This window comes from Sorex fumeus, unplaced genomic scaffold (assembly GCF_029834395.1).
Source record: "Sorex fumeus unplaced genomic scaffold, SorFum_2.1 ptg000058l, whole genome shotgun sequence".
NCBI classification, from domain to species: domain Eukaryota; kingdom Metazoa; phylum Chordata; class Mammalia; order Eulipotyphla; family Soricidae; genus Sorex; species Sorex fumeus.
The window spans coordinates 24,851,621-24,870,189 of record NW_026606115.1 but is presented as its reverse complement, the minus strand read 5'-3'; the positions used below and the strand labels follow the sequence as shown (position 1 = coordinate 24,870,189).

At 45.2% G+C, this 18,569-nt stretch overlaps 1 protein-coding gene across 1 annotated transcript in view; it reads left to right on the top strand.

The window, feature by feature from the left end:
* The window catches only part of TMEM255A (transmembrane protein 255A), a 68,003-nt gene that overhangs the window by 23,443 nt on the left and 25,991 nt on the right, over positions 1-18,569 (top strand). Inside the window, exons 5-7 of the mRNA XM_056125643.1 lie at positions 4,243-4,311; positions 6,782-6,853; positions 7,167-7,255. Of these exons, the coding sequence (XP_055981618.1) occupies positions 4,243-4,311; positions 6,782-6,853; positions 7,167-7,255 (230 nt within the window). The remainder of the gene's footprint in view (positions 1-4,242; positions 4,312-6,781; positions 6,854-7,166; positions 7,256-18,569) is intronic.

The following is an 18,569-nucleotide window of genomic DNA, read 5'->3' as shown; positions in this document are numbered from 1 at the left end:
TCTTTTTCAACGAGACTTCTTTCATTTAGTTGTAATGATTTATTTGTGTTGGAACAGGTGTCTATATTTCATTTCTGTTTATAAAATAATAACATTCTGTAGTCTGGTTATTCCATGTAGTGCTTGTCTATTTGGTTCATGGATATATGTGTGGCTTCTGCCTTTTGAATATTATGGTAATGTCACCGTGAACATTCCTGTACAGACATCTTTTTTATTTCCCTTGTGTATACACCTCATTGAGACTTGCAAGGTTCATGGGTAATTCTTTAACCTTTTGATGACTTGCCAGTCTTCCAAAGTGACTGCACCTTCTTACATTCCCATTGAAGTGCATATATATAGTCAGCACAGTAGGGAGGAAGTGTAAGCTCACCTATATGCATTTATCTGCCATGCTTCAACATTGGAATCACTGACCTCAGTTGAAGGAAATGGAGGGAAAAACAGTTTCTATTGTGGCAATGTGTTCTTTTTGTTTGTTTTTGGGTCACACCCAGCAGTGCTCAGGGGTTACTCCTGGCTTTGCACTCAGGAATTACTCCTGGTGGTGCTCGGGGGACCATATGGGATGCCGGGGATCGAACCCGGGTTGGCTGTGTGTAAGGCAAACACCCTAGCCACTGTGCTGTCTCTCCAGCCCCGAAAGTGTTCTGTAATAGCTACCTTTTGGTCTTTGCGTGACTCCAGGCCCTCCACACAGCCTCCATCCCTGCTCCCCAAAGCTAGTAGCCTACAGAGAAGTATTTTTATTATATGGGAGTGGGTATAGATACAGGTGTTGGGGATAAAACCCAGGGCCTTATACATGCAAAGTATATGCTCTATGATTGAGCCATATCTCCAGTCTAGTGGCATATTTGATTCAGGGGGTTGGGATAAGGCTGATGAATCTGAAATTTTTTTCTACTCATACAGTACCCATGATAGACCTGGATAGTGTTCAGCAAAAAAGATTGTTCCCTCTGTGGTGCTATCTTAGGTGACCATGTGGTTTCAGGGATCAAGCCAGAGCTCAGAAGCTTTCTACCTATATTATCTCTTTACTCCCTATTGGCCAGATTCACTGGAGGCATATTTGGTCCACGTAAGAACCAACACTTCGTCCACTTTAGAGCCAGTCAACCCTGTGACAGTGGCCATTTAATATTGTGGTAGTTTATCTTGGGTGAATAGGAGCTTCCTTTCCATACCACTTTATTTACACCCCCTTGAAATGTACCTTGTCCTTCTCTTCCTCATTCCCTTCCCACATCTCAGATTCCTTTCCCCACCTTATAAATTGACAACTAGCTGGAAAGTCACTTTGCATCCAGATACCACAATTTCCTCCTCCTCTTCCAAACAAACATAATAGACCTCTACTTCTCAGGGCTAGCAGGAGGATGTTCAACTCCTGGAGGCAGATGTGTTCTAAGAGGGCCTGTCTCAAAGAAGATGTTTCGATCAAGCAATTTCATTTCTCTCCTTTCACTGGAGATTTTGGGATTCTTTAGCTGAAAAAAGGTTGTCATGTTCCACCTCAATAATCATTCCCCACCTCTCCATTGAGTGGGTTTGTACCTCCTCTGAGGTATCAATGGAGAAGAGCAGAAAAAGGAGCTAGAAGATAGTATCGTGGTTAGAATGCATCAAAACCCAGCTTCCATTCCTGGCATCACATGGTCTCCCAAGCATTGCTGGATATAGCCCTGGAGGCCACTGAATACACTGCAACCTCAGGCTCTTGCATTGAGCCACCACTTAGTTGGCCAAGAATCTCCAGTGGGCGCCCCCCCGCCCCATGACTTCTATACACTTCTTCTTAAGAGCCTCAGGAGCAGCCAGTGGCAAATAGTGGCAGCCATTAGTCTTGTCAGCCTTCAGGTAGGGAAGTTGGGGGCCGAATGATGTCTATGGAAGCAGATCAAAAGGACTTTGGCGGCATAATGTGGCTTCTCCCATCACCCAGGCATGGGAGATCAACCGTGCTGGGTGGGGGGATAAGGTATAAACCGAAGCACTTTCCTTCCTTTCCAGTCTGACTACAGCCCAAGCCAGTGGGAAAACCTGCTTTCAGAACATTGGGCAGCTCAGAGGTCTTGTAGAAGCTGCTGAAAGTTCTAGAAAGTTCTTTGGTATTCCTTGATGGCCTAGCAGACTGGGAGACCGGTACAAAAATGTGAAATTACCAGTATGATAAAAAGCAGCCACCAAGATAATTAGAAATGGCACGCAAAGAGTAGGAGGGAAGGAGGGACCAAGATTAAGTTCCATCTACCAGGGTACTTGGAACCAAGGTGGAAGATCAGTTTGCATTAAATCATTGTCTAGGGGTCAGAGAGATAGGATGAGAGTTAAGGCATTTTCCTTGCATGTGATTGATCCCATTTCAATCCCTGGCACCACATATCATCTTAGCATCACCATGAGTGAGTATTGAGCAAAAAGCCAAGAGTTAGCTCTGAAAGCATCCAGGTATAGCCCAAAGTCTCAATCAATATGAGCAAACCATTGTCCCATCCTACTCTGCTTTTGCAATAGCCCTTACCACTTCATAGACGTTTGGCATTACCTTGCAAGTAAATGGAATTATATGCCCTCAAGCTTCCACACACCACTGGGTTCTGTCTATCTCTTCGATCTGGAACCACAAGCTTGAGAGCTCCCTCCCAGCAAGCTGGTGGGGCCAGCTGAATAACTTAACTCAGTGGTCAGTAAAACCCATGTGCATTATCTGGGCTCTGGAAGCATTTTTTGAGTTCACAATCTATATCTAATCTGTGTAACGACATGAAAGATGCCTCCTAGTTCAGTTGGGGGAAAATACTTACTACCACCCCAAACCAATCCCACTCCACAGCTGCCAGTCCCTCTTGGAGGGTTACTTCCCAAGCTCTTCCTTTAAGAAAGCAGGGTCACCATGACAGCAGGGAGTCCCTGTCACTCAGTGTGTGATCCTTTTATCCCGCAGGTAATCAAAGCTGACCTCCCTCCTTTGGAAGCCTGGGGAGAAACAACCTAGAGTTTTAACTCATGTTTCCTGGGGACTCTTTGCATGAAAATAAAGACAGAATTAAAAACCAGAGAGGCAATTTGAAGAAAGCTGTCTCTCAATCTGTTCCCTAATTCCTTAGCTACCAGTGGCCCAATAGAAAGCATTTTATTTTATTTATTTTTTATTTATATATTTTTTGTTTCTGGATTTTTTATTAGTGAAACACCATGAGGTATGGTTGTAGACTCACAAACTTTCGTGCTTGGGTTTCAGTTATACAATGATCGAGTACCCATCCTTCCACCAGTGCCCATTCTCCACCACCAATGATCCCATAGCACTCCCATCTCTCCACTCCATCCCCCCATTCCACCCTGCCTCTGTAGCAAGGCATTTCCTTTTGCTCTCTCTAGAAGGCATTTTAAAGCAATTCTACTATTTATTTTTAATCTCTATTGATTCAGAAACTATGATTTACAATACCGTTGATGGTGGTTTCATGCATACGCCATTCAAACACACCTGCTACCAGAATGCCCGCCTATTGCTCCAAAGATCCTGAAGGCCCCTCCCTTCAAAATCCCTACCCACAAACTCAGTTCTGTGGATCAAACCTCTGTTTCTGTTGCCTTTGGCCCTGTGTTACTACCTTATTATGTATCCTTAAATTCCATATATGAGAAAGATCATTCTATACCTATTTCTTTTTCTCTGACTGACTTCACACAGCATGATATCCTTTAGTTCCATCAATATTGTTGCAAATTGCATGATTTTGTTCTTCCTTAGAGTGGTATAATATTCCATTGTTTAGCTATACCACAACTTCTTTATCCATTCATCAGTGGTTGGGCATTTGGCTTGTTTCCATATTCTTGGTTATTGTGTTAAGTGTGGCAATGAAGTAGCTATGCAGAGATCCTTTCAAATAGATGTTTCTGTGTTTGGGGGATAGATGCCAAGCAGTGGTGTCACTGGGTTGAATAGGAGTTCTATTCTTATATTTTTGGGAGATCTCCATATTGTAGAAAGCAGTGTTTAGAGTATCACCTTCCAGACTCCTTAGTTGGGCAAATTTCAGAAAGAACCCCCTCAGTCACTGCCTGCTCTGGTGTATATGTGTGTGTCCAAATATTTTATTATCAATAGAGCACGTGTGCATGTGTGTGTATGAAAATGTATGAAAATGTTTTATTACCAATTAGAGCACTGCTCCTTTAGTTTTCAAATTTTCTGCTCCTTTGGTATGGTATTTTCTTCCCCAGGATCTGAAACCACTCTATGCTAACCGGTGCCACTATGTCCCCAAGACATCCCAGAAGGAAGCTGAGGAGGTGAGTCAACTGGAATCTGAATGCCTTAATCTTTGTGGGGAAGTCTCTTATGCTGCCTGAAGTCCCCTTCTCTTTCCTTGACTGCTATTTTTTTTGTTTTGGGGGCATGCACACCTGGTGGTGCTTAGGGTTTACTACTCCTGAGTCTGCACTCAGGAATCACTCCTGGTGGGCTCTGGGAGACTATACGTGGTACCAGGATCAAACCTGAGATGGCCTTGGGTGAGGCAAGTGACCTATCCACTGTACTGTCACTCCAGTCCTCTTTGGCTTCTTTTTTATGGCCCAAAGTTTCCTGCTTGGCATCTAGAGTGGCTTTGTTTAATGGGTTAGAGGAGTGCTAATGACCCGTGGTCCTAGGTCAGAGCTTTCTGCAGTCTAATCTGATTTACTTTATTCTGTGGCCACAGGTTGTCCCTCTGAGCCCAGTTCCTCACTGCCTGGCTTGGATCCCAAGAGGGATCAGTGAGGGTTTAGAGGTCATAAGGCCCCTTGCTGGTCTCTATGGCTGGTATCTCAGTTGCTTGGAATTAGTTACCAGCTGCAAGAACAGCAAGAGACTCACCAAGCCCCAAGGCTGGGATTAGGGAATCAGAGTCTATATGCAGGAGGGGTCAGAAGGACAAATCAGAGTCACTGAGACACTTAGCTTTGAAGCTCTGCAGAGGCAGGACTGTATCTGTTTTCAATTTTTTTCGGGTTTTTTTTGTTTGTTTTGTTTTGGGCCACATTGGCAGTGCTCAGGGCTTACTCCTGGCTCTGCACTCAGGGATCACTCCTGGCAGGGCTCAGGGGACCATATGGGCTGCCAAAGACTGAATACAAATCAGCAATGTGCAAAGCAAAACCCCTGCTTACTGTACTATTGTTCCTGTCCCTCTACTGTGTGCTGCTAAGAGATCTTGGCCAGTGGGTATTTTGTTGCCCTCAAAAGGAAAATCATCTCCCACCATCCCAAGAAGAGTTTGGAAAAAAGACCTGTGATTGTGAGAAAGGGGAGGCAGGCAGATGAAAAATGGTGACTCCCTTGTCCAATTTCAGGGAAAGCTGTTTTACAGAGCATACATGGTGGGCAAGGCTTGTTAACTTAAGCCAAGCAGGATCTTTTACTTTTTCACACTAACAGGTTAGAAGATGGTATTCTTCGAGCAACTGTCTTGTCTGAAGGCCATAAAAGGGGATTTGGGAGGTGTTTAGGCATTCAGCAGAGTTCAGGGGCTATTCCTGGCTCTCTGCTCAGAAGTGATTCCTAACGGTGCTTGGGGAGACCCTCGGTGGTGCTGGTAATACAACTGGGGTAAAATACTTTCGAGGCAAGTACATTCCCCCTGTACTGTCTCTGGCCTACCAGAACAGGGTCATATGGAAAAACACAGGGAAGAATGGGTGGGTTGCAGAGAGGTGGCTTCCATTGTCCATAGGTGGGACAATCAATTCCCTCCAGGCTTGTTCTCCTGAGGCCCATCTCCTCTTACCTATAAACCTAAACAAAGGAAGAACAAACTGGAGAATGAGTCCTCATCTTACAGCTTTTGGGAATCCTTTTGTAGGAATTTGAAGCCAGGGTCTTGCTCCCAAGGCATCAAGACAAAATGTTCCATTCTGGCTTTCCCATCTATTTGCTACTCCCTCCCCAACATTTCCTTTTCCCAATTACACATTTCCCATATTTCTAACTATTCCTCGATGAGAAAAGAGGAGCCAAAATATGTATGTGCCAACAGCCTATCAGATAGGCAACGCACAAAGTCACGAAGGACCCACCATGGAATAAAAATCCTGGTCACCACTGATCTTCATTATTATGCAGCAAGAAGTACCCGACAAGCACAGGGCTGGAGACATACAGTGGGTAAGGTACTTGCCGTGCATGGAGCTGAACCTGGGTTTAATCTCCTGCATCCTATACGGTCCTCCAGGTCCCACTAGAAGTGATCCCTGAGCACAGAGCCAGTCGTAGCCCTGAACATCGCTGAGTGTGGCACAAAACCCATAAATAAATAAATAAACAAATAACCAGAAAAAGCCTTTCATTCAGGTGGGGGTGAGGTTGGGGGCGTGAAGAGAACTTGGCAAATTCCTTCCCCATGAGAGATGGTTAAACAGAAATGAATGTGGAACACTTGGGGCCAAGTCAAGTTGTGTGAAATGTCATTAGTCTTTTCTCGATTTCAGGGTTCTCGCTCTCTTGTATTATCTTGGGGAACTATAAAAATATGGGAAATGGGCACTGGTGGAGGGATGGGTATTTGATCATTGTATAATTGAAACCCAAGCACAAAAATGTCTAAGTCTGCAACTGTACCTCATGATGTCTCACTCGGTCACGGTCACGGTCCTCCCATTGTTCATCGATTTGCTCGAGCAGGCCCAGTAACTATTAAAAAAATTTAATAAAAAATATGAATAATGACTGCCTTTAGGTTCACTTGTAATTCTGGTCCCCCTAACCCTATTTTTCCTACATAAGGTCATAAGTTCCTCAACCAAAAATTCTCCTTCGGCGAGGGTTATGAAGAACCTTACCCAGGCAGCTAAAGAGGTACTATTGTACTTCAGTGTGCATGTCATGGTCCTCCTGTTTTCCTTCCTAGCCCATCTTCTGTCCTCTTGTGCCCTGCTTCCCCTATTACTGCAGCTTTGTTTCGTCCCCTCCCTCTGGGCTCCATGTGCATCCTTCCATCTGTGCTTCCCCCTTGCCATCACCACCCTTCAGAAAGGGGGGTTGGGAACCGTGGTGAGGGCTAGCTTCAAGTCGCTCCCCCCAGAGATGGCCTCAGGGACCACTTCATCAGACTCCCTGCCAGCCCCTGCCCTTCCAGAAAGGCTCATCTCCTGCTGTTGTGTGCCCCCAGGTGAACTGCCCTCATCTGAGCCGTGAGTTCTGCACTCCTCGCATTCGGGGAAATACCTGCTTCTGCTGTGACCTCTACAACTGTGGCAGGTAAGAACTGCGCTTCCCCCACCTCACCTCAGCACAAGAATCATGACTTGATCATGGTGGCTTCTCAGAAGGCTCAGAGAGGCAAGAAGCATTGGTCTGGCCATTCATTCTGGCTAACCTAGCATGCACACCTGCCATTTCTGTGCCAAGCCTCATTCTTAGAGTTTCCCAAACCTGATTTTGTTGCATGTCTATCTACGATGTGGGTACCATTCTTCCCCTATTTTTGGTAGGAGGAGAAGGTTAAGTCACATCTGGCAGTGCTCAGGGCTTACTCCTGGCTCTGAATTAAAGTTTGCTCCTGGGCTGGAGCGATAGCACAGTGGGTAGGGCGTTTGCCTTGTACGCAGCCAACACGGCCAACCCGAGTTTGATTCCTCCGCTTCTCTCGGAGAGCCTGGCAAGCTACTGAGAGTATCTTGCCCGCACGGCAAAGCCTGGCAAGCTCCCCCATGACATATTCGATAAGCCAAGCACAGTAACAAGTCTCACAATGTTACTGGTCCCGCTTGAGCAAATCGATGAACAATAGGAGGACAGTGACAGTGACAGTGACAGGGCTTGGTGCTGAGGATCAATCCTGGGTGCACTGCATACAAGGCAAGTATATGTATGAAATTGTACCTGTCTCTGTAGCCAACAGCTTTTTTTTGGTTTTGAGACCTCGTCAGGCAATGCTCAGGGGTGTGACTCCTAGCTCTACGCTCAGAGATCACTCTTGGCAGTGCTCGGGGATTCATATAAGGTGCTGGGGATTCAACCCAGATCAATAGTGTGCAAGGCAAGTGTACTATCCCACTGTACTATCACCCTGGTCCTCTCTAGTCAGTAGCATTCTTGTCCTCGTTTTGAACAGGTAGAGTAGAGAGGCTCAGAAGTAACAGACAATGATGGCCCAGGGCACAGAGAACATGGAAGCATTAAGGAATGGGGTGCCAAGGCACTTCCATTTAAGGTCCATTTTGGCCACATTCCGTGTGTAAATATTGAGCATCTGCCCTGTAGCAGGTCCAGTTCCAGACACTGGAAATGCAGGTAGCAAACAACTATCAAAGCCACTGCCCCCTTAGAGTTTTTCAGGAAAGAAGTTAATAAACATATTAAAATACAATAGACCAAGTGTTGAGGAGAGCTCTCGGGGTAAAATGAAGCAGTAGATGTCAGTAGATAAGTGAGAAAGTGGGGAGGGTAGGTGCTGTGTTAGGCAGAATGATTAGGGGATGTTTCCTGGAGGAGGTAGCATTGATATCAAGACCAAATGAAGTGAAATGTGGATCCATGTGGATCCGCAAGGAAAGGCATTTTAAGAAGCAGTCCAGGGACACACGTGGTACTAGCTGTGCTACAACAACTCTGGCTCTCTGACCGCCTGCTGCTAAAACATCTAGTCTCTTTTAAAGATTATTTTAGTACTAGGCATACAGAGATAGCTGATGAGGGCCTTCCAGACTAACTGGGAAGATGGACATGTGAAAAATAGGTTGCAATACACTAAAATAAGAATAGTGGAGCTGTGTTGATGTGGGGATCCTGATGGTTCAAAAAAATTGAGGAGATAGTACAGCAGGAAGATATTTGCTTTGCATGCAAGCAGCCCAGGTTTGATCCCTGGCACCATGTAGCGTTACCCGAGCACCACCAGGAGTGAGTCCTGAGTGCAGGGGCAAGAAGAGTAAGCTCTGAGCACTGCCAGGTGTAGTCGCTCAAAACAAAACACCAAAAGTCAGTGCTGGAGCAAGCAATCAAGGAGGAGGGGAGGGACTGGGAGATGCACTTGCTTTGTATGAGGGAAGTCTAGTTCTGGTCTCTGGCACTACAATGTCCCTCAGGCACTGCTGGGAGTAGTCCCTGGGCATTTTCAGATATATACTCCAAAACAGAAAGAAGTAGAACAGAGGATAGGGTGCTTGTCTTACATGCGGTCAACCTGGGTTTGATCCCTGCCATCCCATATTGTATGCTGAATGCTGCTGTTGTAGAGCGCAGAGCCAGGAGTAAGCCCTGAGCCAGGGTGTAATCCCAAAACCAATTGAAAAAAAGCAGAAAGAAATAAAAAGGAGAAAGGGATGTGGAAGCTGAGGAGGCTAAAAGAGGCTAAAGAAGGGAGTTAGGGAGATAAAGCAAAAGGGATTAGAGGTAGGGAGGATAGGTCTAGCACCTCTGTGGTTGGATGTAGGGGCACAGTCACAGGTCAGATCATGGAGGGTTCAATGACTATAGGAACGACTTTGAATTTGACTTTGAACGACTTTTACCCTGTAAGCAGTTAAGAGCCATGGAACATGGATTAGAGTGGGTTGAGAACAAAGGCAACTGCCAAGAGTCCAGGAGCTAGAGAGATAGTATGGGGGTTTATGGCACTTGTCTTGCACACAGTCAACCGTTGTTTGACCCCTGGCACTATATATGGTATCCTGAACACTGCCAGGAGGGATCCCTGAACACCACCAGATGTAGCCCCAAACCAAAAATAACAAAAGAAATAGATGTTTAGACCAAAGAGGCTGGAACCAAGATAAATCTAACGTGGAAACCACAGAAAGCAAATAATACTTTCTTTCTTCTTTTTTTTTCTTTTTGGGTCACACCCGGTGATGCACAGAGGTTACTCCTGGCTTCTGCACTCAGGAATTACTCCTGGTGATGCTCAGGGGACCATATGGGGTGCTGGAAATCGAACCTGGGTCGGCCCTGTACAAGGCAAATGCCCTACCTGCTGTGCTATCACTCCAGCCCCCACAAAAAATACTTTCAAGAGCAATTTCAAATGTAGAATCCAAAGGAATGCCTGAGAAGGTGAGGCAGAGAAAGAGCAAAGCAACCCTGCATAGACTGGGGGCTGGGGAGGTTGCTCAGTACCCATCCTTTATGAACGAACATGTTTTGTCAAGATCCTAGGTGCTGAGAACTCTAAGAGTTGGCAGAGAGAGAAAGTTAATCTTGGGGGCTAGGGTGATGAATGTAATGCCCTCCTCCCTCTCCCTCATATGCCCTCCTCTTGGCCTTTGGAGGCCTAAGAGCTGTCAGACTGGAGCTGGGAGAAGGGGTAAACCCACAGCAGCCCCTTTACCTTCTGCGCCAACACCCAGCATGGGGGCTCTTTTCGTTCAGAGATTTGGCGGCTGATGAAGAGAAAACAGAAAGCCTCAAATGAAGTTTGGGGGTTATCTGGGAGGTTCAATTATTCATGTTGTCATAATAACTAACCCTTGTAAAGAACTTCCCTCCTTGGCAGCAGTGCTTGAGAGCTAGCATTGTCCTTCTTGAGTTTACCCCTACTCAAATGATCAAAGGCAAGTGAAGGGGGTGGGGTGGGCTCCTTTTGCTCTTTTGCTTCCCCATCCCTCCCTACCCTGTCTCAACCTCCTGTCTCCCCTGGATTGCTGCCTTTTCCTGTCCCATTTTATCACCCCCTGGGGAGAGGCAAGTGGGGAGTTTTCCAGAAAGGGGACCCAGATTCCAGGAGACAAGAGGCACCCAGAAAACCTATGTTGCCTCCTCACAGACATAATTTTCTCACGAACCCTTAGGTGCATTTCTGGGAAGGTTTGCAATCTTATTTTTCAGGAAATCCCACTCTAAATTCCATTTCGCTGAGAGCCCTTTGAGTGAATGCAGATTCCAGGGGTGGGCTTTGGGCCACTACCTGTGAAGTTTGGGTTCTAGCAGTTCTGGAGTAACTAACTGTGGTATGTGTGGAGTTAGTGGTGCTAGGGGAGAGCACTGGGGAAGGTACGAGTGCCAGGAATTAAACCCAGGCATCCTGAATGCAAACTATGTACTGGATTGCACCAAGTGAATTGTCTTTTCCAACTGTGGAGACTAAAGGTTAGTTTCTTTTCCCATCCACCTGAATGCACAATGACTGACTTTCCTGCTTTGTTAAAGCAGTGATGCTGGAACTTTCCTCACAGGTCTAATGGAATTTGTTCAGCAGTGGGTGCTAAACTCTGGGCTCCCTAAGGCAGGGAACTTGACTTTGTTAATAGTCGTTGACTCTAGAGATAAAGGTCTGATGAAAAGGGAGAGGTGTTTGTTTCAGTGGAACAAGATGACTATGATAGTCACAGAAACAAATTTTTGGTGGGAAGGAGGACTTCCAGGTTCAGTGCAGGAGACTCATGTGCCCCTCCTAATGATTTCCAGTCAGCAGGACTGGATGTTCAATGTGAGGGTGGGAGGATGTGGTGCAGTTTGGAGTATGTAGTGTGGAGACCACCAGAGCAACCCTTGCAGTGCTCTAGGGCCATATTCAGAGATGCTTACAAAGCCGTTTGATGCTAGGGATCAAACCCATATCCTAGTCTCTGTACTATCTTGCAACCTAACCAGGGAATAAAAGGACTGGAGTAAGGCAACCAAGAGAAATTACTGGGAAACCTCTTCCTAAGTATCTTCCTTCCTGGACCTGTTTTTCATTTACCTGATGCCAGGAGGCCACACTTTGGGCATCAGCCCAGGCCCTTTCCCAAATCTAAGATTCCCAGGGCGAAGCCTCTTGAAAAAAGAACAGGCATGCTGAGCTTTCCATCAGGAAACTGTCCCACTAGGTCAATCAAGCAAGGGCACAGGCCTTGAACCATCAATCAAGGGAAGACTTCTTCCTTTCCAAAAGGCAGGCTTTCAGCCAGCACCAAAGCAACCTAAACTCCAAGCCTAAATATAGCTACCACCGGCATTCTGAGGTGCTGAGACTTTCCATTGGCTCCTGCATATCTGTTTTCCTCACACACAGCCTATTTTTAATCAATTGCTAGCTTCTCCAGTCCATTTCCTGGAAAGGAGACCAAGAATGGCGGGGAGAGAGGAAAAATGGGAATAAAAACATTAGTCAGGCATTTGTGCATTGCTCCGGAAAGAGTTTCCACTGTTCCCTAGAACCCACAGACATTCTTTGACGTCAGGGACCCTCAGTTGAATAGCAAACACGAACTGTCCCTGTAGCCTTGTGCAGGAAGGTAAGGTCTTGTTAGGACACAGCCTGAAACAGCTGCCTTTCAGAGTGCTGTGCTCCAGAGGTCAGGTCAATATCATCGTTTTTTTTTTCAAATCAATATCATTGTTGTTTTTTCCAAGTCAATATCATTGGTTTTATTTTCAGCATGCAACCTAAAAGAAATGAAAGGAAGTGGTGCGTTAGTGAACTGCTTCATCTGGCAAATAAATGAAAGAAGAAAGCTTATTTACCTTCATGCCACCCTTTGACAGGCTATTACTGGGTTCCCCGTAGGTGCCAGGGACTGTTGCCAAAGAAGGGGTGTTGAGCAAATATCATTTTGCCCTACAGAACTGAATTTGCCAGGAGGAGCGAAAGGCGAAAAGGAGAATTTAGGTCTCTCTAGGAAAGACACGCAGTGAGAGATGAGTATAGAGGTTGCTAAATATTACTGTAACCTCTAAGGTTCATTTTCTCTGTTGCTCGAGGACCAGTCAAATGAAAGGTTTGATGACATGGTTAGGAAAGGGTTTTTTGTTTGTTTGGGGGGGGCACATCCTGAGATGTTCAGCTGCTTGCTCCTGACTCTGCCCTCAGAAATCCTCCTGGCGGTGCTGAGGCGGGGGGGAACCATACGGGATGTCAGGGGATCAAACCAGGTCAGCAGCATGGAAGGCAAATCTCTTACTTGCTGTACTATTGCTTTGACCTCAGGTTTGTTTTTGTTTGTTTGTTTGTTTGTTTGTTTTTGCTTTTTGGGTCATACCCAGCGATGCTCAGATGCTCAGGGGTTACTCCTGGCTCTGCACTGAGGAATTACTTCTGGCAGTGCTCCGGGGACCATCTGGGATGCTGGGAATTGAACTCAGCTAGGCTGCCTGCAAGGCAAATGCCCTACCCGCTGTGCTATAACTCCAGACTGACCCCAGGTTTTGTTTTGTTTTGTTTGTTTAGAAGTAGTGCCACACCCAACAATGCTTAGGAATTCTTCCTGGCTCTGTGCTTAGGAATCACTTCTGATGGGGCTCAGGGATCCTTCTGCAGTCCTGGGGATTGAACCCAAGTCAGCTGTGTGCACAAAAAATGCCTTCCCTGCTATATGATCTCTCTGTCCCCAACTAGCTGTCAGGTTGGAAGACAGAGAACACATGTCCTTAAAGCACCCACTTATCTGAATGTCACAAGGAGGGGGTTTTATAGGAAAAGGACATGGAAGAAAGGGTGGTCTGGAGATCAGTGGGTGTCAGAATGAACAATGAAATCTTTTGTGACTAGCTCCTCTGATCTACACTCTGATCTATAAGACTAAACAAAGACTTCTGGGGAAAAACAAAGTGAAGGAGCTGGTCCTTACCTTTGTTTGAGGTGAGGTCAGTTAGCCATGTATAGTATTGCTTTTTGGCCTGATTTCATTCCCACTGCCTGGCCACTGGTTCTAGGCCCCTATGGAGAAGCAGAGGAATAAACACTGTTGCCTCCAGCTGGGTTAACTTGGGGACTAAAACACAGAGAGATTTTCTTTCTCTCCAGGCATACACCGCATGTTGAGAGCAAGTGGTTAGAGGCTGCTGTTGGGTAATCAATCATCAGATCAATGCAGTGATCAGTTCTGGAACTTAGTTATTCATTAACCAGGTATATAGTGAAGACCTGCAGCAACTCTCCCCCTGTCAGGGACAGAGAAAAGAAGTGTCAGGGTCTGGAGAGAAAGAACAGTGGGTAAGGTGCTTGCCTTGCGTGTGGCCGACCCAGGTTCTATCCCCAGCATCCCATATGATCCCCTGAGCACCACCAGGAGTGATTCCTGAGTGTAGAGCCAGGAGTAATCCCTGAACATGGCCAAGTGTAACCCTAAAACAAAAATAAAATAAAATCAAGAAGTGTCAGAGTTGACCCTTGCCCTCAAGAGATGGTTAGGCCTTGCTTGTAGCTTCAGAACCGTACTTTGAACAGACTAGGCTTTCAATAAACACTGGATAAAATGAATCAGTGAATGTTGACCCAGGCAAAGCTCCTGACTAAGAGGAACAGACTGTGGGGATGGGGGCATGGGGAAAAGCTAATGCATGGTTACTGGAATCCTCAAAGATCACCCTAGAGAGGTAAATGTGGAAGGTCTAAGCAGGGACAGAGAGCATAGGATAGGCAAGGAACAGAGAGCATAGTTACTAGGTAGCAGGGAGGATTCTGAAACAAGAACTAGAATAAATACCCAGCATGACAAGACTGGTCCTTTTAAGGATTCCAGCCTAGCCGGATTGTGGATTTTGATCCAGTAATTCATCCATTTTGATGCTGAATTACTGCAAATGAGGAATTTGGATTGTTTTCCTTAAAACCGGGGCTGGAGCAATAGTTTGCCTTGGATGCAGCCGACCTGGGTTCGTATTCCTCCGCCCCTCTCGGAGAGCCTGGCAAGCTACCCAGAGTATCCCACCTGCATGGTAGATCCTTGCAAGCTACCTGTGACATATTTGATATGCCAAAAACAGTAACAAGTCTCACAACGGAGACATTACTGGTGCCCACTCGAGCAAATCGATGAACAACAGGAGGACAGTGCTACAGTGCTTCCTTAAAACTAAAGAAGTTTTAAGAGACTTCTTAAAGTTTCTTTAAGGAAGCCATGGGAAGGCTTTTAATCGAATGTTTTCCTCTTTAAGGCATTTTAGGAAGTTTAGTCTGTCGGGTAGCGTCTAGCTTGGAAGTTGTCAGGGGTAATGTCTGGCTTGGAAGAGGATAGTGTCTGGCTTGGAAGAGGATGGAAAGCCAAAGATGAATTTCTAGAGGTGGCTCTATCCAGATATCAAACCAAATGGAACAGTGAATCTCCAAGTGAAGCAAACCACATGCATTTGTTATACCCCGATCTAGATATATAAGTATTTTGAGTTCTGCTTTGTTTTGTGGCCATACCCGGCTCAGGTTACTCATGACTCTGTGCTTAGGGTTTACTTCCAGTGGGGTTCGGGTGACTATATGAGATGCTCTTTTTAGGGGATGACTTGTTGATCTGTGCCTTTTAGGGACAGTTAGTAATCTGTGCGTCCCCGCAGCCCCAGCTCCAGAGCTGAGTAAAGCTAATCAACAGGAGACAATGAGTGACCCATTATGGACCATCTCTTAAGCTATATTCCTGAAGATACTAAAACCCCATTCAGATTCTGATTGTGTTGCACTTTTAAAATTTAAAAGTAGGTATGTAAAACAGTGTATTGGGGTTGGAAAGATAGTACAGGGGTTAGACAGCATGCAGGCAGTCGACCTGTTTCAATTCCCAGCACCATCTAATTCCCCCAGAGCACCACAAGTTGCTGTCCTGGAAGCCCTTGAGCACTGCCAGGGTGTGTCTGATGATCCCCATTACCATAGTGCTCACAGCACTGTTTCCTCGGGTCCTTGCATTGAGTTGCTGCCACGATTGCTTAAGAATCTCTGAGAGGGGCCCCCAGGTCCCTCTGAGCACTACTTAAAGGGCCCCTGAAATCAATAAATTCAAGTAAAATAGTGGTTCTTGGGCCAGTGTAAGAGCTCAAAGGTCTGAATGCATGTCTTGGTGCTAGAACCTAGATTCCGTTCCTAGAACCACTTGGTCTACCAAGCACCACTGGGAGCAACCCCTAGGGCACCTGGCCAAGAGAACCCATAAGCATTGCCCCATAAATTATGCCCCCCTACAAAAACAAGGAAACACACAAATAAATAAAATAAGAATCTCAGACCAGGGATGTGTCTCGAGTAGTAGCCTTGTTTGAATGAGACCTTGGATTTGATTCCTAGTACCAAATGGAATCCTGAGCTATGCCAGTTGTTTCCTCCCCAATAATAATAATAATAATAATAATAATAATAATAATAATAATATAGCAATACACAACTACCAGTTAGCTCAGTGACATGGATTCTTGAACCTCACCTCCTAAGAGATACTGTCAGGAACTATACAACTGGGGCCGGACCTAGGAATTTTCATGATTTGTCTTTTTCTAAGATGATGTGCATGTCCACAAACACAGCAGCACCCACAGACACACACATTTAGAGAAACACAGAACATTATTTTTTATAACCATTTCTGATTTCAACTCAAACTCTGATTTTAAGATACCTCAGCAAAATTCATCTGTAAAGTTTACTGAATCTTCTCTTATGTGACTAATCCTTTTTGAATTCTTTTGGAGATTTACCTTTAAGCTTTACTGTTTTTTAGTATTTTCAGGGTCTTATAGCCAGGAAGCCCCATGTAAAGCCCTCCTGATGGCAGGTCATTATGGTATGACTTTAAGTATCACAAAGTTTGAGATTTCATACTGATTTTAGTGACCAAGCTGAAAACTAGTTTGCAACATCCAGGACAACAGGAAGTGTCAAGTTATGGAGTCAACAGGTATTTATATAGCATCAACTATATGACAAGTGCACCAGTGAACAAAATAAACGAAGTCCCTGCCCTCATGGAGCTCACTTAAAAGTGGGGAGATGGACAGTTGTGTAGTAAACACATTTGTAAAGAATGAGAGCTACATTGGATCCAGAGCAAAGTGGGTAGGGCACTGGCATTGCACATGCCCCACCTGGGTTTGATCTCTGGCATCCCATGTGGTACTCTGAGTTCTGCCAAGAGTTATTCCTGAATGTAAAGGCAGGAGTAATCCCTGCGTCTTGCTAGGTGTGGCCCAAAAACAAAAAAAAAAGAGAGTTATAGAAGAATTAGAGAAAGGTGATGTAGTAGTCAGCTTGAACTGCCATAATAAAATACCATAGACATGGTAGCTTAAATTATAGTCAGTCATTTTTACCTAGTTCTGGAGGCTGCAAGTCTGAGATCATAGGTTCTGGTGAGGGCTTTCTGTCTGCATTGCAGATGGCTGCCTCTTCACTGTCTTCTCACATGGTACTGTGTGCATGTGTATAAAAGAAAGAGATCACTCTCAGGGGCAGAACGATAGTATAGAGGGTAGGGCACTTGCCATGCATATGGCCGACCCAGGTAGTCCCCTGAGTCCACAAGGAGTGATCCTTGAGCAGAGGCAGGAGTAAGCTCTGAGCACTACTGGGTATAACCCAAACTACATACTCCTCCCACCCCCCTCCCAAAAAGGCAACAGATCACTCTTCTTCTGGGATGGTTGTGGGTTGGAGTATCTTTGTGTTTTATTTGTGTGTGGGGGCTGTTTATGGATCTCAGGACCTCACGTATGTAAGGCAATTTCTTTTTTGTTGAAACAGCACCCTGAGCCCAGGACGGGTATTTAGATGAAGTGGTCAGGGAGGTAATAATCAGGTTTGGGGTAGCAACTAGTCTGTGGTTCATTATTGGGACCCTGTGTTTTCCTGCTTGGTGTTTTGTTTTGTTTGGAGAGAGGAAATACCAAAATCTTTAAAGCCTAAATTCAGATTCTACCAGTTAGGATTTGGGCAAGTTCCTCACCTTTCTGTATTTCAGTTTTCTCTAGCTGTAAAAAGTGAATGGGAATAGGAATGATGATAGTACCCTCCTCATAGATTTGCAGTGTGGTGTACTAGACTGCTCTACAGTGATGGAAATGTAACCTGCTCTTTCTTATATTGTCACTAGTGTGGCTTTCAACGTGTCACTGTTGAGCACTTGTAATGTGGCTAGTTAGAATGAAGAACTGACTTTTTTTAATTTTCATTTATTCAATACAAATGTAAAGAAATAAAATGTTATTTTGCTTATTATCATTCCACTACTTTAAGCTTTTTTTCTTGATTTTTTTTTATTAGTGAAACACCATGAGGTACAGTTGTAGATTTACAATTTTTTGTGCTTGGGTTTCGATTATACAATGATCAGATACCCATCCCTCCACCAGTGCCCATTTTCCACCACCATGGATAATATCCCCCCCACCCCCATCCCCCCATGCCCCCCTGCCTCTGTGGCAGGGCAATCCCCTGTGTTCTCTCTCTCCTTTTGGGTGTTGTGGTCTGCAAAAGAGGCATTGAGTGGCAAACATGTTCAGTCCATAGTCTACTTTCGACATGCATCTCCCCTCCTGGGAGGATCCTCCAAACACCCTTTATTTGGTGCTCCCTTCTCTATCTGAGCTGCCCTTTCCTCTAGAATGCCCGGCTGGCCACTAAGCTATGGAGTAATCCTCCTGGTGCTGATATCAGCTATTCTTGGGTATTAATCTCATATTTTGTTACTTTATATCCCCCAGATGAATGCAATCTTTCTATGTCTATCCCTCTCTTTCTGACTCAATTCGCTTAGCATGATACTTTCCATGTTGTACCACTTGTATGTAAATTTCACGACTTTATCTTTTCTAACAGCTACATAGTACTCCACTGTGTAGATGTACCAAAGTTTCTTTAACCAGTCATCTGTTCTTGGGTATTCAGGTTTCT